Below are 22,152 nucleotides of genomic sequence, written 5' to 3' on the forward strand. Positions count from 1 at the left end.
CAGCGCCGCCTCGGTGACGCAGCCAAGAAGGCCATCAGCAAGCTGCAGGTGCGAACCATCAGGAAGGGCGACCAAGAGATAGAGGCCGACTTTGATAACTGCGCCGTGTGCATCGAAGGCTACAAGGCCAACGACGTGGTCCGCATCTTGCCGTGCAGGTATTTTACTCCTCTCGTTATTTTCGAATCCCTATTGGCGGGAGCCGGATTTTTGTTTCTCACCGCACGATATCATAACAGATACAATGTAAAGTACTTGTTTAATGCGGCAATCCAATTTAGTCATTCTTTGCAGATAATAAAGAATATATGCCTACGAGTATTGTTAAAACCACAATCGCCGACGCTGACCATTAAACGGGGCTGTCCATTAATTATCAGCATTGAGCTCGAGGGTTTTTGGTTGATTTGAAAATAAAGCAAGTATATTAACTTCAACTGGTATTGACCTTTCCATTTAATATCCATGAAAAGTTGGCAAAGTTCTCCAGTGTAATTTCCCTGGAAAGTTACCTGTAAGAATCTGTCTGTGTGTAGACATTTGTTCCACAAGAGCTGCGTGGACCCGTGGCTCCTGGACCATCGCACGTGTCCAATGTGTAAGATGAACATCCTGAAAGCACTGGGAATCGCTGTGAGTACGACGGCAGACCAGAGAGTGGAGGGGGGGGGGGGGGGGGGTAATGGGGGGGCTCGTGGCGTCATCCTTGGTGTCGTTCTACCAGTTGAACGCAGACTGCCTGGACGATCTGCCTCTGGATTACGACCTGGCTCCGGGCGGCGGAGCGGGGCCCCTAGCGCTGGAGGCCGTAGTCTCTGGGGCGGCCAGCGACGGCACGCTAAGTGAGGGAGGCTCTTCTGTGGTTCTGGACCCGGGGGTACGACGCATGGGACTCCCGCAGGACTACCACGACCCGCCCGACACTCTGAGGGACAGTCCTATGACGGCTACCACCGACACTCACATGGGTCAGCCTGCCTCTCGATGAGTCACAGATGCAGTAGAAGTCTATTCTTTGTGTCTGCATGCATGGCTGTATTACGCAGTACTGCTCCCCGGTGGCCAAGGCGGGTATACCGGGAGCGAGCAGCACAATGACTTGGAGTGTTTGAACGCTTTCCGTCTTGCTAACTGCAGGTGAGCTCCAGCCGATGGTGAGCAGCGTCTCCATGGCGTCGCTGGTAATCGCCGTGGAAACGGGTCTGTCGGATGAGGAGGGATCCGTTCAAGCATCTCACATAGGGGACAAGTCCTGAAAGAAAGCTTAAAAAAAAAAAAAATTCCAAACTAGCAAAATGGAAGAGGAACTTCTTTGAACTTGGCCTACTCCCAATCGGCACCTCAACCACACCACGTTTTCCCCCAAAACCTGGTTACAGGATGGAAACAGTTGACTCTCGTCAGCGTGTATCCCAATGGTGCCCGGCGTTCCAAATTTCCTCGGATTCACGCTGGACTTCCTGAATCCAAAGAGAACAAAAAGCATTGATGAGAAAACGACTGAAAGCAAATCCCACTCCAGTCAGAAGGTTGCCAATTTTACATCTTGCTGCTTGGGACTTGACATGAAAAGATCCAAGGATTAAAACTTCATGGAAAAGAAAGTCATAGAGAAGAGAGAGACTGGTTTGTGGCAAGTCAATGTTGCAACTCAGCAAGACTGCCCAACTTGCTTGAAATTTAGCAGCTATTTGACCAACTTTTTTTTTTTTTTGTCAGAGAAACTTGGGACTTGCACATGTGACTTCTCCCACTTGTGATTGTCTGCATCATCTACCTTTTTGTGGAATGTTCCAGGACCTGGTCCCGTTCACTCCTCGTCCTACTCCGCAATCTCGCCCGACGAGGCCCAACATTTGTGTTGACCTTGTAGTTGCTCGTGTGTGCGATTGTAGTGTTGCTTCTCCTTCCGTCCCTAATAAGATGGCAAGAAATGTTGGTATGGCGAGCAAGCAACATTTCTTCCTTAGTCCCATCGCCGACAATCAATTTTTTAACATTTTTCTCTTCCACTGTTCCCGCCGACACCATGGGGAGAGGACAGAGGCGGCGCGTAACGACGAGAGCTCCAGATTGTCATCTATTTTGCTATCAGACGAGATGTTTATTTTTGTAATGCCAGAAAGAAGAAATTGACGCCGATCCCGCCCCAACCCGTTCTCCTGCTGGCGGTGTCTTGTAAATAATGAACGGCGCCAAGTGACGGACATCCTAAAAGGTCAACATTTTTTCCCGTGTTGAAACATGAACTTGCACAGCTTGGATCCAAAACAAAAGTGGTGTGAATTTTTTTTCTTTTTTTTTGTGGCACGTCAGGCAATATTTCCAGGCCAAGTTTTCTGCCAAAATGAAACGAACAAATGCATCAAGCAAGAATCCCAGTAGCGGTTTTGCTTTTTGTTCAATCGATTTTTGGCACCATCGGTTTTGTGAAGCGGCAATAACGCTGTTATTTGTATACGAGAGCATTTCAAGTCTGACATTTTACACTCTCTCGGTGCGTCATTATAAAAATTTCACAAATTTCTGTCAAGCTTGCTGGCAAATGCAAAGGATTTTTGTCGTTGTGGTCAAAGCTTACCTTGCTCCCCGTTTATTTGAGCACTTGACCCCGGTCCCGAGCTTGTTCGCTGTAATATGTGACGACGACAACTCATCGTCATGGCTGCTTTTTCTTTAGTGAATGCTGTTCGAATTAAACTTCTCTGTTGTGTTGTACGCGTTCTTATTGGCTGAGACTTTTTTTTTTTTACCAGCGCTAAAGTAACAAAAAAAATAACGCCTTGACCACTATTATATTTTTCAAATTTGAGTTCATTTTAATGTTTGGAGTTGTTTAGCAGCTTCACATCAGTGATGAAGATGGAGGTTTGTGTTGTTTCAAGTGTGCAGATCCGTCCATCGTCTTTGTGCTATTCTGAAAGACAATGAGGATACAGAGTGTTTGACCTTTGACCTCTAGCTGCTCCTTTTTCCACATCCTTCACTCATGACAAAGGCTGAAAGTTGACTTACCAGTGGCCAAAGAAGCAGTTGGACTAGAGAGAGAATGAGGAAAAAAGACAAATGTAACCAAAAGCAATTTTCTTTCTTCAATCCACTGACTCATTGTTACCTTGTTCTTGCTCTTTTGGCTTCGGCAAACTTGTATCGCAGCAGAAATGCGGCCACGGCATCGGAAACCTTCACACAATCGTGACCACCTTTATTTACATAATTCTTATTTATTTCTTGTTAGATGATAAAACAAAATCCCCTGTACTGACATACTGATGCACTCGAGCTACAAAAAAAAAAAGTTTTAGTCCAAATATGGACTGCACCAATGAACTGTGTGGTTTCTTACTTTGTCTGGTTGGTCTTCTTGCACTGCATGACCACAGGGCGGCAGCACCTGCATCATAAATTTACCTGCGGAACACACACAAAGCCTCAGACGGTGATGGAAGGAGGAGGGGGGGAGGGATGATTTGCAAAGCCAACTCTGGTCCTGTAAGGAACCACAACTATTCTGTGGCTACAAATAATTTTCTTCCTATGTTGTACCTATTGTAGCCACCTTGATACCACCGACACCCCCGCCCCTCCCCCACCTGGGCCGTCGCTCGTGGGCGGCGTCTGACTGACTTGCCTGACAGCAGCAGGTGCCTGTGAAGAAGCTATCACCATGGAAACGAGAGTAAAAGAGGAGAGTTGACCGTCTACAACAGGGCTTTGCTAACTTCTAGGTGTTTGGATGAACATTTTCCAAGGATCCCCATTTAACATAGAGTCAAAAGTTACCTTTGATGATATTTTTCTGCATACCTTGCATCTGGCCGATGGTCAGGTCTCGGTCCAACCGATCTATTCCTGCTAACAGAAGAAGTTTGGGCAGGTTGCAGGCCAGAAAAAGGTTGGAGGTCCCCCGAAACCAGCCGTCCCAGTACTTTTCCGACTTGGACAGGTCTATACGCCATTTGTAGATGCTCTGCAGACAAAGGCGTGTCACCTTAGTCTTATGATGTGTTTAAAAATAACAAGGCTAATAGCGAAAATGTAATGCAAAATAAAATTTTAAAAAATCATCTAGAAGCCCAGTGTGGTGAATTTTTTCAGCGTAGCCTACGTCAGACAAAAATCATACACAATGATGTCGTCATACCTGGCCTTCTCCACCGCCGCCCTTCGTGGCGGTGTTCTTCACATCGTCGACGTAGCTTCGGTCATAGAATTCCTCATTCCGGTCCTCCACCGCGTCTTCCCTCGTTGGGCCGGCCCCCTCCAGGGTGTCGGCCTCCTCCGCCTCACACCTGCCACACAGCCACAAGCTCTCCTGCAGCCGAAGACCGAGTCACACCACTAACGAACCGAAACCAAACCGACCTTTTGATCTGACCAACCATCGACACTCTGGCAGATTCCAAATTTCGGATTTGTCCGCTCTTGACGCTTGAAGAACCAAAAGCAAAGGTCTCAATGGCAACGAGGTCTTCCGGTCTAATTCCTTCAATGACTGCTCACCTCCACTCGATGGCGTGGTCCAAAGACTTGAAGGACTTGGGTCTCCCCTTCAGGAAGTTCTGTATGCTGTGAAGCGCCTCCATTGCACTTCCTGCCCACAGAGATCATGGCGGAGGTACGTTTTGGACCCCATCACACCCACAACAGGACAACAGCCTAAACGTGTTTCTCCACAATGTTGAAGTTTAAATATACGTACAACTGCAACGACAAACAAAGCTAATGTGCGATGACCCAAAATGAAATGAAAAGGCCTTACCCTCCACCACGTCGATGGTCACGAGTCCAACGGCGGTGGGCATCAGCTCATTACTGACCACGTGCACGGCGATGGCGCCGCCAACGCCGTGGCCAACCAGGATGACTGGAGGAGGAATTTCCCCGTGGCAGGCCCGGACCACGTTGGCGACGTCGCTGTGGGCAGGAATGTACAGGTTAGCGACGGCTGGATGACAGGCTGGCCGCTTTTGTGCAAACGTGTTTCCCTAGGTTAGAATAGTTTGCAATCTTATTCGAATCGTTTCTGGTTCCTGTGCATTTAGTTTTGTTGTCTGTTTCTGTTAGCGACACCGAAGGGAACCAGGAGAGCACTTGCTACGTAGCATAGCGTAGCTGAGTGACAAGAAGGTGAGCATCAACTGGCAGTGAGTTTCAGTGCTAGCCAATATGGTGACGTTGTTTCTAGGCAACACAGGGTACGTGAACTCCAATTCCTAAACGACTGCTCAACCTTCCTCCCTTACTTACGGTCGTCGTAAAACCAGCCGAGGCAAAAAAATAAATAAAAATACTTACATTCCAAAACAAAGGTTTGTGATGTAACTACCAAAAGAAAGGACATTTTGCTTTTATGTGCAAGTGTAGATTTATATTTACGAAACTGACTTTTCAACCTAAATTGCTGATAATTGAATTGCTTACCTGGACATAGTTTGAGTGGAGACGTCGTCCGATTGGCGAACCAGTGTGTCACCTTTACAGGAGGACAAAATCCACTTTATTAGAACTGGAGCTAGCAAATCGTTTTTATTTACCATTCTACACTTTAGTCTTTTAAATAATCACATTTGTGATTTTGCATAATACCACAAACAATATATGCGAGACTCACCGTGCCCCCTGAGGTCCATGGCGAGCACCTGGCAGCTCACTCTGGCAGCAATGGCAGTCTACAACGCACAAAAGAGTGGTGAGTCCCGGAACCATTTCATATTCCGGAACAGTTCTGGAGTCACACTTACTGTAAAAACTGCCCAGGACAGGGCCGAATGTCCTCCTCCATGCAGAAGAACCAACAGGGGGCCCTCATGTCCAGCTTTGTACACCCTGAAGATGTCTCGGCCGTCGGCCTGGACCACACTCACATCCTCCATCTCCTCAAAATACTCCTCCCATGACACGGGCGAGTAGTCCAGGTTCTGGCCCACGTCGCTGGTCCACATGCGGGCACACAAAAAGCGACAAATTCCCACACTGGCGCCTTGAGATAAAAGCTCTCGTTGGGCTGATTCTTTGCTTTGACTTGAGATTTGACAGCAGTCGACTCGACTCACTTAACAAGCAGCAGTTTGGCAAATGAGCAGGTGTGCAATTATACTGCCTCCTGGTGGACAAGTCGGGTACACCGGGAGGAACCTCACAATGAATTGGATTGCAGCACTAACTCACGATGCACAATCTATTGAATTCTTGACATTCTATTTCTTTGTGATGACGCCGCCATTATTTTTGATCAGGACTTGATTTTGATTACTGAAAACAAAAATGCACAAAAATTGGGCTGCTTCCCTGATCTGAGATACTTGCACAAAAGTTTGAGGTTTTGAGCCCAGTCACTGAACAAATTCAACTTGTATCTCAAGGCATCGCCGGATCGTGTCCGAGTTCCGGAAATGTGACTTACTGCTCCTTGTCAAAATTCTCCTCCCACATGTTTGCTTCTCAGCTGCTGTAGTGGAGCCAGACCTTTCTCTCAAACGTCTCTCACGCGCTCCACGACGTAGGGCAGAAGGGCAGACGTCCATCCAGCGAATAAGAAGATGACGCCCCGTGAGCGCTGATACGCACGCCGGAACAATACCGAGTCAGCTGGTTGTGTCAGGCAGCATCTTGGCGGCGGCGGCCCATTGGCTGATTGCAACAGGAGTGGGCCTGCAGGTTGACGCACTTCAAACTTTCACGTATGTCATTTACACTTGTGGCAGAATTTACAAACTGGATGCCTTTCTCAAAAGAAAAATGACTTAGCAGGCATTTATTTGACTCTTCATGGGATTCAAATGAAGTTACAGGGCATTTCAGAATTTTCAAGCCATCAATAACTGGGGGCTAATTGAAAGCCATGAAAATTATTTAGAATCATTAAATCAGATCATCGATAAGTAAAACCATGCTCCCACCTGAAATATATTTACAAGAGACAAAAAAAGAGAATTACGCCTAAACAATGAGACAACTTTGCCTTAAAAATAGCTAGCTTCATCCCACGAGCTGGATATTACAGGAAAATACTTATACTCGTTATTTTACAACCCCTTAATCGATGAATATGTTCTCTAACCCTACAAGAAATGACCATAGTAATATATTAAATATTACAGCAAGTTACAAAATCTCCGTAGCACTAGTGGAAGTTTGTTCTTGATTTGTGTCTGCGTGTCACGACGAGACCCTATCGCCCCCTAGTGGCCAAATTGGGCACACCAGAAGGCGTACACACTGAATCAGATTGCAACTAAAATCATGATGCACATTCTATTTCATTAGATTCATACCCCATATTTTTGTAATGTAGAATATTTTCGCTTAGAGCAAAAACATTTTTTTTTTTGCTGATGGTCTTCAACGAACATCCATTCATTTTCATTTATGTTTTGACTTACTACCGTGGTCATGAATCAAATTAAACTCGTATCTCATGACATAGCTGTTTATCAGAATTTCATTTTCTTGCTGTTTTCCAACGAATTTGAAAAGTTAAAACAATTAAAGTACTAATAATATGTTATAACTATACAGCAAAGGCTCCTAAAACTCAAACAAGGCCGGAGGGTTAAATTAACAGCACTGTTAGACAACTTCATCCCGTACATTTCACTTTCCTTTGGGAGTGACCCATACGCAGAGGCAGTAAACATTCTCCTCAGGTGTGAATGACAGACAGTATCCTAGTAACCAGTCAAAGACAACTTGTGTCCTCAATTATCCATAAAATAACTAAACATCGGGAAATTCAAGACTTCCTTTTCCCAAGTCGCTCGGTCCAGCTCTTGCCCCCCCCCCCCCCCCCCCGTCACACCCAGTTCTTTAAAAAAAAAAAAAAAAAAAGGCAGAGTCAAATAGAAATCAAAGTCACATCTCCACAAATGTAGCTAGTAATTGTCATTCCTGCCATCCGCGACTATAACAGAATTATCTTTATTTGTCAAGGGGGCATGGATTGAAGTTTTGTTTTTCTCCACGATGTGTGGAAAAGGAGCATGACACCTTGCGCACAGTATCTAAGTGGACCATGGGTCAGATCTTCAGTTATAAAAGCGAGTTGCGCACCGCCGTAAAACAGCACACGTGTGTAATCCCTCCTGCAGTGCAGCAGTGGCGGGCGGGCGGCAGCAGAGCTTTGTGTTTGGATGACAGTCACACACACGCCGATTGTTGCCGCGCCTGGTGAGTGAGCCTTTCAATTCCCGTGTCACGTTTACTAACTCTTAAGTAGGAAAATGAGCAATCGTAAAGGAGTGGAGGAGGGGCAGAGATCAAAGTTTGGCAAATAAAGCGGGCTTAGAATAGATTTTGGGAAGTTTCTCGCCTGCCATGATTAAGTTGGATGCAAAAATCTGTACGTTTGTGTCTGATGGCGATCGTTTTGAAAGGAGATGGCCAATTGTGCTGACATCAGCGTTTTGTGTCCCTAGACTATTTTGAAATTGAACGGCGCTCTTACATTGTTTCTACTTTGGTTGACTCTTGTTACGATACTTCCACGGTCAGGAATGAGTTTTGTTTTGCATTTTGTAGGAGTGCGAGCGAGTTATGATGGAACTGCAGCAGACGAACGCAGTCAAAGAGCAGGTACCTCATTCCGACGCCGCGACAACTAGAAGTTCAGTTGACGTCTGCATACGTGTGCTTTTTCTTGTTCAGTACGCCGATGCGCCGCGACGAGGCGCCGCGGTTAGCTTTCACGACATTCACTACAAAGTGACTCAAGCTCAAGGATGTTTATGCTGGAGGAAGAAAAGGAGCACCAAAGATATCCTGATTGACCTCAAGTGAGAAACTCTTATGAAACGCGAGCGTCCGTGTACGTGCCAGAGGAGCAGGAAGGAATTGCGCTGGGCTTTAACCAATAAACACACTCGCGAATTGTTCCAAGAGAAGCGGAATGGGTTCGGTTCTTCCTATTCCAGTTTCCATCCAGCATGGTCGTGGTTTTGAAATGACAAAATGTCCATCCCTGTCACAAATGTCTGAACAAAGGCCACACCCGGTGTGTTTTACGATACAGCCCGTGTAATCATTGACCGACTGAAGCTAAAGGTGAAGGCCGGTTCAAGTCAATGCTCACGTGTTTACAGCTCGTTCCCCTGCTCTCACTTTTTTGAGATTATTTTGAAATCACAACCCGATGCCTACAAGTAGACGAGCCAAGAATGTGCTGCCCTCCACAGTGGCATCATGAAGCCGGGCCTCAATGCCATCATGGGAGCAACCGGAAGTGGAAAGTCATCGTGAGTGTCGTCAATTGGCAAAAATGTCACCAAACCACATTCATCATCATCATCATCACCACGCATTTGTTTTTTGGGGGGGGGTTTGAAGGTTCCTAGACGTCTTGGCTGCCCGGAAGGATCCTGCCGGTCTGTCGGGGGAAGTCCTCATTGACGGCGCCCCTCAACCGCCCAACTTTAAGTGTCTATCAGGGTACGTGGTGCAGGTGAGACCCAAGTAGCCCCGCCTCTTACTGCACGTTGGCACGAGAACTTCCGGTGAGCACCACGCGGGGAAAAATTTTGATTCTGCTTCGACTTTGTAATCAGAGTTTTCCGCCACAAATGTTTTGTGCATATAGTCCATTACCCTTCCTTAAATCACCTCTAATTATTTGATTTGAACAATCGAGTCTAAAAACCTTTGAGAACGTCAGGTCAATAAACACAATAGCTTTGTCGGTCGCTTAGATACGATTGCTGGATTTGATGACATTCTGTGTCATAATCTCTGTTTTATGTCGGACCGCCATCAAAAACGTTTGCTTTGCGTTGGGTGACAGGATGACGTGGTGATGGGAACACTGACTGTCAGGGAGAACTTCAGCTTCTCGGCGGCGCTCCGTCTTCCATCCAGTGTTTCTCAGGAAGCCAAGGAGCAGAAAGTGGCCCAGCTGATCCAGGAGCTCGGACTGAGCCGCGTGGCCGACTCCCGGGTGAGGCGAGGCATACGTGGGTGGTCGTCCTGCGTTCTAACGTGGCCACGGTGCGCAGGTGGGCACCCAACTGATTCGAGGCATCTCCGGGGGCGAGCGGAAGCGCACCAACATCGGCATGGAGCTAATCATCGACCCGCCCGTTCTCTTCCTGGATGAACCCACCACCGGCTTGGATGCCAGCACCGCCAACTCTGTCCTGATGCTACTCAAAAGGTGCCTGCAGACGCACGGCAACCAAAAGTCAAATCGTTGGGAAGGAAGACGGACGATAGGTTCAAAGGGTAGACAGAGAAAACAGGAACAGGAGAGCCCTCGGGGAGCGACAGGAGAACAATAAGCACAACGACAGCTGTATCAACAACGGTATAAGCATCTCAACCTGCCGCCTCAATATTTTTCCAGGATGGCCAGCAGGGGGCGCACCATCATCCTGTCCATCCATCAGCCTCGCTACTCCATTTATCGCCTCTTTGACAGCCTCACTCTGCTTGTCAACGGCAGACAGGTCACTTGCACCAATTCACGTACATTGCGCTCAAGGGACTTCTTACACTTTTGCAATACTCACTCAGGTGTACCACGGGCCGGCAAACAGCGCTCTGGACTACTTTTCGGAAATCGGTAGGAAGCGCGCCGGTCTTAGCCGCGTTTGCTTGACCGAGGCCTAACGTCCGTCCATCTTTCCTTTCTCAGGGTACATCTGTGAGCCTCACAACAACCCTGCAGACTTCTTTCTGGACGTTATCAACGGCGACTCCACCGCAATGGCCGTCGGGAACATAGACAGAGAAGGTGTGTTGCCAAATGAATGCTCACTTTTTAGTTTTTTTCTTTTAACCCGCTTCTAATCGTCCTTCTAGATTCGGACTCTGTGTTGAAGTCCAGACAGGGAATCGAGGAGAAACTGGTGGAGGAATACAGAAATTGTTCTGACTTTAAGCGAACCAAAGCAGAGTTGGGTAGGGACAAAGGACGGGGGGGGGGGGGGGGGAGCATTACAGCAAAGACACAAAAAAGCAGAAAAGGAAACGACATCTCACTGTCTTCCCTCAGAGAGAATTCTCCAAGGTAAAAAGGCGAGCAGCACCTCTCGCTCCAGAACCATCACCTACAATACCAGCTTCCTGACGCAGTTCCGCTGGGTTCTTCAGAGGACCTTCCGCAACCTCCTGCTCAACCCGCAGACCTCCATCGCTCAGGTGAGACTAGTCAATAGCGTCATCGAGGGACAATGAGAGGAACTGCAAGCTGATGGAGTTTTTGTTTAGGTGGCAGTTACGTTGTTCCTTGCTCTGGTTGTCGGAGCCATTTTCTTTAACGTCCAGGAAGACCAGAGCGGAATCCAAAACAGGTTAAAAGGCCCTTCTTGTCCTTGAGGCCAAACCCCGTTCATGGGTCACAGTCAAATCGTCCTCTACCATCTACTCTAGCTTCACCTGCTGGCAACTCTTGCCTTATTACCTTCCTCTTCCAATTACTTTTGAAAGTATCCAAACTTGTGGCACCCCAAGCTTTCTCTCCAAACCTTTCCATCTGTGCTGTCCCTCCGATGAGATCATTCTCACTCTCGTCCATCGTCAACACCCCCGAATGTATCTCAGCAGCTTCAACCCAACCACCCGATGCGTTGTCTACCGTTTTCTGGTCTTTGCTACCGTCTCCAAACACAGCTGGTTGGCCACCTTTGCAGGTTCGGCGCCCTCTTCTTCATCACAGTCAACCAGTGTTTTAGTTCCTTGTCGTCGGCCGAGCTCTTCATCGCCGAGAGGAAACTCTTCATGTGCGTGCGACACAGAAAAACATGGCGACGCGTGAAAACGTGCAATAACTGAACTCTCGCTCGCTATCTTTGCAGTCACGAGTACATCAGCGGTTACTACCGGGTGTCGGTCTACTTTCTGTCAAAGATCCTCTCGGACATCGTGACGCTGAGGACCATCCCCGCAATGGTGTTCAGCTGTGTGGCCTACTTCATGATTGGTGGGCTTGGTTTACGGACGGCTTCTCGCCATGGTTTTGGTTGACGCTGATGAAAGGCTTTAAAATCCACGTCTGGATTGCGTGCAGGGTTAAAGCCAACGGCGGAGGCCTTTTTCCTCTTCATGTTCACCGTGACTCTGGTGGCTTACACCGCCACTGCCATGGCGCTGGCCATCTCTGCCGACCAGACAGTGGTGGCCATCGCCAACATTTTCATGACCATCGCCTGCGTCTTCATGATGGTGAGGCTCACATCAGATGTCTAGGTGCTTGTAAATGGACAAATGACCAATACTGGGCCGTGTCCTTTCAGATCTTTGCGGGCCTGCTGGTCAATCTTCCTTCCATCGTCAGCTGGCTGGCTTGGTTGAAATACTTGAGCATACCTCGCTATGGTCTCGGTGTAAGTCAGACAAACATTAGCCCCATGACACTTGACTCTCAGTCATCCAGATTTTGCAAAACATTTGTAAGCACACATACAGTAAGCAGCACACGTTCTTTCCGGGTCCCCAGGCTCTGCTGGTGAATGAGTTCTACGGTCTGGACTTCTGCCGCGGCCTCAACAGCAGCAGTGTGCCCCCAGGGACAATGTAAGAACTAATGTGCTCCCGTAGACATATAACGTTTGCATGACTTACTTTTAGATGACTTCATTTCTTTTCCCACGAGCATCAAAAATAAAAGCGCTGACTGAAATCTTACAAAGTAGACCGCATTCGAGATGGCAAAAGTTTCTTCTTCTTCTTCTTCTTCGTTGAGGTTTAACGGCAGCTTGCATCCTATTACAAAAGTTTCAAGCTCAAACATTTCCTTTTAACAAGCGCACCTGTTCCAATCAAGTGAACACGTTCATGAGTGTGCGCGCGCACGACATCCTCGGCTGGACGCTACAAAACAAAATGGCCGCCAGATGGCGCCATTGGTCCCTTTTTAAATTTGATTGCGCTCAAGCACGGCATTGGCGCCGACAATCTGAATCGGGTAAATTATTTGTGAATCATTTTGCATAATTCTTCCATCTTCAAAATTACCGTTTTTGAAGAAATTATAATATAGCCACGTTATTATATCTTCAGACATTGACGAACTGTAAAAGGTTTCATTCCTTTCGATTGGATTTGTGTGCGTGCGTGTGCGCGCACGCGTGCGCGTACGTGAGAGAGATACATTTGCTTGAGTGTCTTTTGTTTTGTGACTTTCTCCAGTTGTAGGGGGCAGGACTTCTTGGAGGAGCAAGGCGTAGAATACTCGGCTTGGGGCTTTTGGCAGAACCACGTGGCCCTCGGGGTCATGACTATCTCCTTCCTCGCCATTGCTTACCTCAAACTGCGCTACATAAGAAAGTTCACCTAGACTATACTGGACATGCTTGGAAACAAAAGCAGATATTGAAAAAAAATTGCGGGTGGTGAAGAAAATACTGGTGTCTCTATTTGCACACAAAAAATATAATCGACACATTTGATTTGCAGTCATTTCGTTAATTGTACTGCCTCACATTCTATTATTTATCAGTTAATAGTTTTAACTTTATTTGTATTTTAGTATCTAATTGACAAATATGCATATGTACTGTATAGATTAGATTTGTTTTTTTTAATTGGCTATGTTTGGTTCCACTACTTCAGTTTTAAGCTGTCAAGTTTTATTGTACCGTCACAATAACATTAAAAAAAATAACCATGTGCTTTTTGTGTGTGTGTGTGGTTTTTTTTTTGGGCATCTACACAGACATAAGTGTTATTGTTTATTTTCTGTACAGCGGGGAGTTAAGAGCCTGCATTTCACTGATGAGCGCAGATTCGGAAACTAAAAATGGATTCTAAAGCTCAAAATGGTGACGCGAACATCTTCACTTGGTAACCTGCCCCGCAATCCTAGTACTGGAATTACAACCGAAAAAAAAAGCCACAGTCAACAGTGTAGGTTAGCAAATATATTTAAATATAATATTTATCTTCATTTTAGCACAATGACAAAATGGCAATATTACATTTGACTTGAAGTCATGACAACAAGCAGCAATTTCACGCTCGGCGGAATAAAACACTGTCGGAAAAAACAATTCGGAATGACTTCCCCAAAACGGCTGGAATGGCATCATGCAAACTCCAGACTCACGCAAGTCAGCGTTCGGGAAGTAAAAGGTCTCGTCACAGCACTGCCAGTTAGTCAAACATCAGGGCACGCACGCACGAACAACAATATATTGGCTTGAAATAAATTAATCGTCATCAAATGAACACAGTGGTTTATATTCAAAATACATATTTACATATTCAAGAAAATGAAAAACCAAACAGTCTTTAAGCATAAATGACTTCACCAAATATTCACCTCTCTGTTTTGTTTTTTGTTTCCTAACTTGATATGTACTTGAGATGGAAATCAATATAGGACATCATTTGTCATTGATATGTTGTTCTGTTTATGTGCCTCATTGACGTCTGGGCTCACAGTTACCATGCCGACCGAGCGGAAAGCTGCGGGCGGGTGGGATGTGGGGGTTTGTTGCAGGTGTTTGTGGTGGAAGCTTACGCGCCACAAAAATGCAAAAAAGGCTGCGCACACTTGGAACAAGAACGTACAAGCGACAAAGGAGGGAAATCGGCCGCTCACAAATGTTACAGTCACAAACGCACACTTTTCAAGAGGGAGGAATAAAAGTAGTAGCGACAACTTTGACATCCTCTCCTCGCCTCAAATGTGCAAGCATGCTGGAACCCAAAACCAGAGGCCACAGGTTATCCACTCAGTGGAGGAGTCCGGCCGGGAAAAGTGCAGTTTGAAAAGTTCCTACTCACGACAGGGTGGACATTGACCTTTTACTTGGTAACCATGCGACAAAGAAGACTAGTGCAGTTGCGAGTCTCCAAAGTCAATTTACAATTAAAAAACAAACAAAACAAAAAAACTACAATTCTGATGCACAAATTGAGCTTTAATGCTAAAGAGTTGTTGCCGGATGGAAAAGGTCAAAGGTGAGACTGAAAAAGTTAAAAATGTGATCGGAAGATATTCTGAATGAGCGGAAAATTTGACGCTTCAATTTTTTCTGAAAATGTGGACTGCTTATAAATCTCCCTCATGGCTTCCTAAAACGTTTTCAGAATTGAAAAGAGACTTTGCGGACATTTCCAACTGCGAGGAGTGCCAACGACAACACGCTTTAGCGGCTAAAACCACGACGACAAGAGGAGGTCGTTCCACACAAAAAAAAAAGGTGTTTTAAATGGCAAGGTGGGGTGGGGGGGGGCGGGGTGCAGGTAGAGGGCGGGGCACACACTGTCAGTTGAGGCGTTCAATTCTCTAGACAAGACAGACATAGAAAATTAGTGCACGAAAGTGAGTTTGCGCCACTCCTGATGGACATAAACTCACGAGGCGGGAAAGAAACAAAAAGAAAAACATCAAAACACGGGGCAAAAGCGTCACACTAACAACGGAATCCATGACAGGAGAGTACAAATATATTGTCAGTTTCGTTAAGTGCGTGCATGCGTGTGTGCGTGCGTGCGTGTAAGGGCCTTGTGTTAGCTGGCAGGTCGCCGGGAGTGGTGACACGCCGCCGGCTTCACGCCTTTTTAGGGGGCGGCGCCAACTTGATGATCTCGTCTTCAGATGGCTGGCGGATGATGTCTGCAATGACAGGAAGGGGACACAATGTCATTTTTTACTTTCATTTTATTATTATAATTATTTTATTCCATCCATCCGTCCGTCCGTCCGTCCGTCCGTCCATCCATGGCATTTCCCTGGAGGTGACGGAGCAAGTATGAATGCACGCAACCTTTGTACTTCTTGGCCGAGGGGATGCGCGTGAGCTTGGTGTCGATCTCGTCGTCCTCGTCGATTTTGAGCACGGTGGTGCGATACTCGATCACGCGAGTCAGGAGGTCGGGACGCCGCGAGATCTCAAAGATGTGCTCCATGTACGACAAGTTGTCTGCGGGGGGGACGGCGAGACCGGATGAGTGCCTGCGTGCGCATGCGTGTACTGAAGCGCATGAGTGCGATTGGGTCACCGTGGGCCAGCTTGTCGTTCTTTTCCAGGTAGCTGAACCACTCCTTGCTGGACGTGATGGCGTTGCTGTGCTCCTCGGGGATGTCCTCTTTGCAAGCCGACTTGAGTTGCTCCAGGTCCTCGTTGGTGATGTTGTCCGAGAGGTCGCTGAGCAGAGAGCTGTACTCGGCCATCTTCCGAGCCACACGATGCAAGCAAACGCAATTTGGATCTGTGGTGGGCAAAGTTATGAAACAACTTGTTAACTTCAGTAGTTGCTTTGCTCCGTTGGAGGTCGCCAAATCTTTGGGGAGAGTGACGGACACTCAATTAGACTTCAAGTCAGAATCGGGGACAAGTGGCGAGCAAATCTGCCTCACGCTTTTGAGGTTGGGTGGTCAAATCATGACTCTGTCCTCTTCCCACATTGCGAAAACCAGTGGCAGAGCTAAAGGGGGGGCACGGGGGGCACACTGCCCCCCTCCTGGTATATTTTTAGACCAGGCCAAATAATTGACTTTTGGGTATTTCCCAATTTTTCCCGGAATTTTTTTCTACATTTTCACCAGTTTCCCTTAGGTTAAAATAAAGTTCAGATGTTCTAGTGGGCCATTTCGGACAGGTTTAGCGTCAACACTGACTATGGTAGCATCCAATGAGGCTTTTGTGCACTTTGGAGAAGAAGAAGACAACAATGGACAGAGCCGCTTCTTTGAGGGACAAACCTCCCCCCTCCTCCCTGCCCTCTCATCACACACACACACTCACTCACACCAACATGACTTGACAAAATGAGTGACAAACTCCTGCCATGATGTTATAGAATCAAAGTAGTGCAAGAAGAAATGAAATACACAGAAATGTTCCTCCAAATTACCTACCCAACTCACCCAGAGCCCCAAGTTGACCCCCTTCCCCCCCCCCCCCCCCATGCTCCCCCTGGGATGAGCGTGACACGGCGAGAAGCGGCAGTGTGCGCCTCACATTCCCGTTCGTACAAACACGTCTTTGTCTTACTGGGTGTGTGCGCGAGATTGCGCGACCCCATGCACTGGCAGTTAATGAAGCGTGTTCAAGCACAAATTAAAGACTCTTTTTTAAATATTTTCAGTCATTTGACCTGAACTACTTTACCCATCGCTGAAAACAACTTAACACGCTCGATAAGAGATAGAAGGCGTCGAATCAAAGTTGATGCGATGTCACTGATGTACTTACAGTATGTATTGCATTACAATGGAGACTGTTACCTAGCAACAGCCAGGGCAGAGGTCCCCACCCCCTTCCGTTCCCCCTCTCACCAAATAAAAGTGCACACTTGGCTTCGGTGGTCGCCACGGCAACTGAATCAGAGGCTGAAAATTTCAAAAGCCGTGACTGTTTGGAATCATTTACTCTCTTATCGCTCGCAACGGGATTTCTACTCTTCTCTAAAGACAGTCGAGGAGCAAGATAATTCCTAAATTGATCATCTTTGAAGTGACTGAGTAGGAAATGAGAGAATGATTCTGACTGCGGGGACTGGAAACAAATAGATGCCAAATAGGTGCCTTGAGGTACAAGTGACCCAGTTTTGCGAGATACGACAAACGATGTAACTCTGCCTCCTTTGCTAACTCTATCTGTTTTGCTCCATGCTAGCAAACATGGGAATGGCATTTACATGCTCACATTTAGCATCAAGAGGTGTACTTTTAAAACACATTAAACAACAACTATTTGAACACAAATGATGAGGCAACACATTTAGACAGATGCTCAAACAATATTCACAGGCATATATTCTTTATCTGCTGTGAAAAATACAACTTATTACAGCAACTTTCTGAGTAGAAAATTGGAGCAGGCAATCTAAGAAGTTCTGCGTAATAATTTGGAGTTCAGCTTTAAGTCATAATGCACAAACTATTTAATGCTTTGGATTCTATTTTGTGAAGTTATTATGGTATGATTTGATAAATTACACTATTATGGTATTACAAAACACATTTTTTGGGAGGGGATGAACAAATGAATGCCATTCCTATTTATTTTAATGGGCAAAGATGATTTGAGATACAAACGAGATCACGGAACAAATGATACCAAGGCACTACTGTAAATCAATAAAATGCTTCCCAACATAGGCCAATCTTTTGTCAAAGTCTGTGTCAGTGGCTGCCATGTCGCTGGGCGAAGCGCTCGCTAATCCGCGTGGAAGAATGTAGGCCAGCGGCCCACTTGCCATTGAGCAGAAAAGAAGATTTGCACACATCTGTGCGTCCGTATGCAAGCGCGCTTCGCTTGGCCTTCTCATTGGTGCCAGATAAACACTCCATTTCGTATCTCTGCTGCAACATCGTCAGCCGACGCCATGGCAACAACACCCAAGCGTGTCCCAATGGCCTTTTCTTGACTTTCATTTCGCCAGGCTGCCGAGGCTTCCTATTTATTATTGTTATTATTATTTTTCCAACAAACAATGTAATGGAGCACTTCTTATCACTGGTTTTATTGTTTTTGTACCTTGAAGAATAAATGGCAACAGATCGACTATGATGTCATTTTTGGTTGACAGCAGGTGGCAAAATGGCCGCCCCCCCGAGACAGCTGGATTTTGGTGCTTCGCTTATATTCAACAACCAGAAAAATTAATCAGAATACTGTGTTTAGACATTTGTGCAAACCAATTTGGGATTTGATTCTTTAACACCGTCGAAAACGTTCAAGTTTTGTTTCGTATCAAGAGCAATTACGAAAATCCCGGCAGGGAGAAAACAAAACTTTTTTCCATTGTCATTTGCTTTTTTATTTTTAAACAAACTGTATCAATGAATTACTTTGATAGTCATTTGAATTTGGGTGCTGTATTGGCGAGTGCGCTTTTTTTTTTTTTACGCATATGTTTCTCTCATTGTAGTCTGAGCTCCAGCACATGGTGTCAGCAGGAAGTGTGTGTGTGTGTGTGTGTGTGTGTGTGTGTGTGTGTGTGTGTGTGTGTGCGTGGGTGACTACACACACATTTCACACACACACAAATTGCGGGCGCACGCAGATGTGTCCTGCATCCTCATAGCGGAGGCATTTGTTAATCAAAACTTGCTTGTGGCCAGAGGGCCAAGAAAGAGGGAAAGAAAAGAGGGCAAGGATCCGAACGTCCGACTTCCTGTCGGCACCACGCTCTTCCTGGCGCAGTGTCTGGGAAAAGGAAGACAAGAGCATGAAAAAGTGTTGCAAATCCACCCTTCCTCCTCATCTTTCCGCCCACCCTCGGGCACAGAGAGAATATTTTCATAGACGTGCACGCACGCATGAGAAATCTGACATAAAGGACTTTTCCAGACTCTGACCCAAATGCACTTTTTCATCCCATGAGCTTCATCTGCTCGTGTGTGACTTCATTTACTTGTTTGGAATTCATTTTCCACATTCATCTGGTCAAAACAGAATTTTGGGACGCCTTCAGAGCTGAGAGCGGCTCAGGATGAGGCCGGCGCGTCGACAGCTGAGCAAAGGTGCCTTTATTTCCAAGCGGGTGAACCCTGGGTGAGGGGGAGGAGCCTAAAGGGACGAGCGACAAGGCAGACAAAGACGGCGTGCGGTCACGCAAGCGCCGTCACACCTAATTGATTAATCCGTTCAAATTCCGCCTCCCTGCCGTTAAGACGGCGGGCGGGCTGGCGGGAAGCGGCACCTGACGAGGCATAACATGACAACACACTGCTCATGCGACAGCATCCATTTTCGTTCAAGTTGGCGCAGCGCTACTTTTATCCTAACTTCAACCGTCACTTTGACCTAGTTCCTTGACAAAATGGCGTCAAAACACTATTTCATCCAAATAAAACCCCTCAATTCACTTTAACATCCACTCGCTGCTTGACACACGTCCATGTCATAAGATGTCAACAAGACACTACTTTTGTCTAAATGAAACTTAAGTAGCCACAAGATGGCTCAAGCGGGAGAGTCGTGTGACCTCATCGCAGCTTGTGAGCATCTGAGGCTGATGACATCATAAACGTGCAACAACATCCGACGCGCGTCAACGTCTGTGAGGTGGATGCTTCATTATCCTGGAAGCTTTGCAGCGGATAAAAATATCACAGTGCCGCTGGGAGGAGGAAGAGGAAGAGGCGGTGTGCTGATTAAACCAGGGTGGAAGTGTCCATCACCCCCCCCCCCCCATCCCCACCGACTCCTGCGAGAGAGCACGCATCAGTGGCTTTGTTTTTCTTTTCTATGGAGTCAGTAAAGGGGGAGAAACACGCCAGGAGTCGACGCCAGAGTAAAAAATATCCTCCATTTCCTGCTTCATCATCATCCTCATTTTCATCATGCTAAATCATGGCTGGGCAAACTTTTGTGCTAAACAGCTTTGTTTGCAGCATGGCAGGAAAGCCATGGAAGGAAGCTAGTGTGTCTATGTGTGTGTGTGTTTCATGACGATTGTGGCACACAAGGGACAATGTGAGGAAGGTTCTGTGTGGGCCAGTCACTCTGGATGACATCCAACAGGAAGACGGACGGAAAAGAGGGTCAAACACAAACCACACTAGCATGATGCATTCAAGTGTCTGTGGAAAATGTGGGAAAAACAAGAGGCACATGATGGTCATCAGACATTCCGTAGGTGCCCGAAGGCATCCCCCTGCAAATAGGAAGTAAAGCACAGGCCTGTGTTAACACTGCCCATTACGCACGCTTTCACAGGGTTCTTGAACGCACCGCGGAGGCCACCGGGGCTGCTTTCTCGTGAGGGATGTCAACAAGTGTCACATGTTTTAACGCCTTCCCACCTTTGTTGGGTTTAGGGTTAGGGTCTACACCACAAACTTCACAACAATACACTCGAGCAAGCCAAAAAACAAGACACGGACAGCCTAAAGTTGAGCAAAGAAAGGTTGTGTTGCTCCAAAGGATGCATCGATCCCTGAAAAGCTGACTCACACATGCACGCATACGCACGCACACGTCTCACACACACACACGATATAATTTGGGCCGGTGGGACACTTGGGGACAGGAAAACCACAAAGGGAAAGTCGTTCCTAACGATGCGTTTAACGACTTTCTGTGTATGGACTTGCTGACTCATACCCTGTGGTAACATTTGGGTGCGTCCCCAAAAAAACATCAGCTGATCTTTCTGAGTGCCACACACAGGAAGTCCTTAATGGAAGTGATGTAAAGGCAGTAAACACAGCATGGATGCCGAACCACAATCCAGCTACTGCTGGGAATTGCAAAAAATCCATGAGTAACTGTACCCTCATGTCTGTAGATGCTGTAGATGATGGTAGGCAAAGCACTACTTTTCTCTAAATGTCGGACTCGCTTCAACAAGATGTCACAAGTGGTGTGAAAGCACTATTTTTGTTCGAGTGAAAATCCTCAAGTTGCTTTTATATAACGTGGGAATATGCCGTAGGATGGTGCGTAAATATCATTATTGCTTTGGCATGAGCAAAATTACAGCGAATAGGTGAAACCGCGAATAAGCGGTACGATGTGGTTTTACCATGATGCGTTAAAAGACCTCTTGGGAGTGGGAGAACTGGACATTTATGACAAGAAGAAAAAGAAGAAGAGTAAAGGGAGGAGGTAGTCACGGATACGTAAAGGCATGCCAGATGTCTCCAGCTTTATGTTTTGGAACAAATATAAAACACACAAACACACTCACACACTAACCTCGCACGCAGCCAGGCGTTGCAGCGAGGAAGCTCAGACGTCGTGAGGGATTTGATCGCGGCGTGGAGCTTGAATCAGAGCCGGAAACGGGTCAGACGATTGACAGAGAGGTAAAAAAAAAAAAAAAAAAGCCAAAAGTCCACTTCCTCGATGTCTTGGTGATGCAAAGAGGAGAGCACAAGAGGCAGGGGGTCCTCGGCGTGGGAACTGAGGCCGTGACGTGAACGCACACGCACCGAGCGAGCCGAGGATGGTCGTGACTGCTCTCCGCGAACAAGGAGCCTGAAACCGGCGAGCGAGCGTGATAACGCCTTTCTCTCTCTCTCTCTGTCTCTCTCTCCCTCTCAAGCTCTCTCTCGCTCTCTGTTTCTCTCTCTCTCAAGCTCTCTCACTCAGAGATTGTCTCTAAGCGACAGTGGCTCACTAGAATGAAGCGGACGCTTCCGTTGTCTTTTGCAACAGGCTTATAAAACTCAGTTGAGGCAGCTTGACCCCGAGACGTGTGAGCTGACAGGTGATCAAGAGAACCGCTTCTCCATCATTCCAACATTTCTTTAAAAAA

General features: G+C 46.7%; 4 protein-coding genes across 19 annotated transcripts in view; 2 read left to right on the forward strand and 2 right to left on the reverse strand.

Moving 5' to 3' along the window:
- LOC147060295 (RING finger protein 150-like) overlaps nucleotides 1–2,718 on the forward strand; it is a 6,161-nt gene extending 3,443 nt beyond the window's left edge. For all 3 annotated transcript variants that reach the window (XM_085906252.1, XM_085906250.1, XM_085906249.1), the window contains 4 exons: nucleotides 4–158; nucleotides 537–633; nucleotides 725–968; nucleotides 1,138–2,718. In XM_085906252.1, the coding sequence (XP_085762378.1) occupies nucleotides 4–158; nucleotides 537–633; nucleotides 725–968; nucleotides 1,138–1,256 (615 nt within the window). In that variant the 3' untranslated portion in view covers nucleotides 1,257–2,718. The remainder of the gene's footprint in view (nucleotides 1–3; nucleotides 159–536; nucleotides 634–724; nucleotides 969–1,137) is intronic.
- Nucleotides 2,683–12,717, reverse strand: LOC147060296 (protein phosphatase methylesterase 1-like). Of its 12 annotated transcripts, XM_085906257.1 has the most exons (14): nucleotides 12,553–12,717; nucleotides 6,469–6,654; nucleotides 5,745–5,934; nucleotides 5,615–5,672; nucleotides 5,425–5,476; nucleotides 4,763–4,917; nucleotides 4,504–4,594; nucleotides 4,383–4,431; nucleotides 4,145–4,315; nucleotides 3,808–3,970; nucleotides 3,347–3,411; nucleotides 3,116–3,183; nucleotides 3,016–3,038; nucleotides 2,695–2,917 (listed from the first exon to the last, which is right to left on the reverse strand). In XM_085906257.1, the coding sequence occupies exons 2-14, from the start codon at nucleotides 6,525–6,527 to the stop codon at nucleotides 2,913–2,915; spliced, it is 1,149 nt and encodes a 382-aa protein (XP_085762383.1). In that variant the 5' UTR covers nucleotides 6,528–6,654; nucleotides 12,553–12,717; the 3' UTR covers nucleotides 2,695–2,912. The 12 variants fall into 12 exon arrangements, 10 of the variants coding, with proteins under 10 accessions (XP_085762381.1, XP_085762386.1, XP_085762388.1 ...); XM_085906255.1 differs by having other exon boundaries at nucleotides 2,683–3,038; XM_085906262.1 differs by lacking the exon at nucleotides 12,553–12,717 and adding an exon at nucleotides 6,057–6,255 and having other exon boundaries at nucleotides 2,685–3,038; nucleotides 6,407–6,615.
- Nucleotides 8,154–13,584, forward strand: abcg2a (ATP-binding cassette, sub-family G (WHITE), member 2a). Of its 3 annotated transcripts, XM_085906247.1 has the most exons (19): nucleotides 8,154–8,169; nucleotides 8,521–8,574; nucleotides 8,647–8,774; nucleotides 9,174–9,233; nucleotides 9,325–9,439; nucleotides 9,776–9,928; nucleotides 9,987–10,144; nucleotides 10,334–10,436; nucleotides 10,504–10,552; nucleotides 10,625–10,723; nucleotides 10,792–10,890; nucleotides 10,985–11,130; nucleotides 11,200–11,282; nucleotides 11,622–11,711; nucleotides 11,787–11,911; nucleotides 11,999–12,153; nucleotides 12,225–12,314; nucleotides 12,428–12,504; nucleotides 13,120–13,584. In XM_085906247.1, exons 2-19 carry the CDS (start codon nucleotides 8,536–8,538, stop codon nucleotides 13,265–13,267), a joined length of 1,917 nt encoding a protein of 638 aa, XP_085762373.1. In that variant the 5' UTR covers nucleotides 8,154–8,169; nucleotides 8,521–8,535; the 3' UTR covers nucleotides 13,268–13,584. The 3 variants fall into 3 exon arrangements, with proteins under 3 accessions (XP_085762373.1, XP_085762372.1, XP_085762374.1); XM_085906246.1 differs by lacking the exon at nucleotides 8,154–8,169 and having other exon boundaries at nucleotides 8,309–8,774; XM_085906248.1 differs by lacking the exons at nucleotides 8,154–8,169; nucleotides 8,521–8,574; nucleotides 8,647–8,774 and having other exon boundaries at nucleotides 9,190–9,233; nucleotides 9,325–9,426.
- Nucleotides 13,585–13,841: 257 nt separating this feature from the next.
- Nucleotides 13,842–21,950, reverse strand: pea15 (proliferation and apoptosis adaptor protein 15). The gene is made up of 4 exons (XM_085906283.1): nucleotides 21,591–21,950; nucleotides 15,940–16,149; nucleotides 15,705–15,860; nucleotides 13,842–15,553 (listed from the first exon to the last, which is right to left on the reverse strand). The coding sequence occupies exons 2-4, from the start codon at nucleotides 16,109–16,111 to the stop codon at nucleotides 15,489–15,491; spliced, it is 393 nt and encodes a 130-aa protein (XP_085762409.1). The 5' UTR covers nucleotides 16,112–16,149; nucleotides 21,591–21,950; the 3' UTR covers nucleotides 13,842–15,488.
- Between the last annotated feature and the right edge of the window lie 202 nt (nucleotides 21,951–22,152).

This window comes from Syngnathus leptorhynchus, chromosome 2, assembly GCF_054491065.1.
Source record: "Syngnathus leptorhynchus isolate UIUO chromosome 2, UIUO_Slep, whole genome shotgun sequence".
Classification (NCBI taxonomy): Eukaryota; Metazoa; Chordata; class Actinopteri; order Syngnathiformes; family Syngnathidae; genus Syngnathus; species Syngnathus leptorhynchus.

Excerpts from the sequence above, each read along its gene's own strand:
- LOC147060296 (XM_085906255.1), bottom strand. The coding sequence starts at position 6,527 with ATGGACGTCTGCCCTTCTGCCCTACGTCGTGGAGCGCGTGAGAGACGT. Across the intron at positions 5,673-5,744 it reads TGTCCTGGGCAGTTTTTACA|ACTGCCATTGCTGCCAGAGT; the intron begins GTAAGTGTGACT and ends TGTGCGTTGTAG. Across the intron at positions 4,918-5,424 it reads TCCACTCAAACTATGTCCAG|CGACGTCGCCAACGTGGTCC; the intron begins GTAAGCAATTCA and ends TCCTGCCCACAG.
- abcg2a (XM_085906246.1), top strand. The coding sequence starts at position 8,536 with ATGATGGAACTGCAGCAGACGAACGCAGTCAAAGAGCAGGTACCTCAT. Across the intron at positions 12,154-12,224 it reads TCGCCTGCGTCTTCATGATG|ATCTTTGCGGGCCTGCTGGT; the intron begins GTGAGGCTCACA and ends GTGTCCTTTCAG. Across the intron at positions 12,315-12,427 it reads TACCTCGCTATGGTCTCGGT|GCTCTGCTGGTGAATGAGTT; the intron begins GTAAGTCAGACA and ends CCGGGTCCCCAG.
- pea15 (XM_085906283.1), bottom strand. The coding sequence starts at position 16,111 with ATGGCCGAGTACAGCTCTCTGCTCAGCGACCTCTCGGACAACATCACC. Across the intron at positions 15,861-15,939 it reads GAACGACAAGCTGGCCCACG|ACAACTTGTCGTACATGGAG; the intron begins GTGACCCAATCG and ends TCCCCCCCGCAG. Across the intron at positions 15,554-15,704 it reads CTCGGCCAAGAAGTACAAAG|ACATCATCCGCCAGCCATCT; the intron begins GTTGCGTGCATT and ends CTGTCATTGCAG.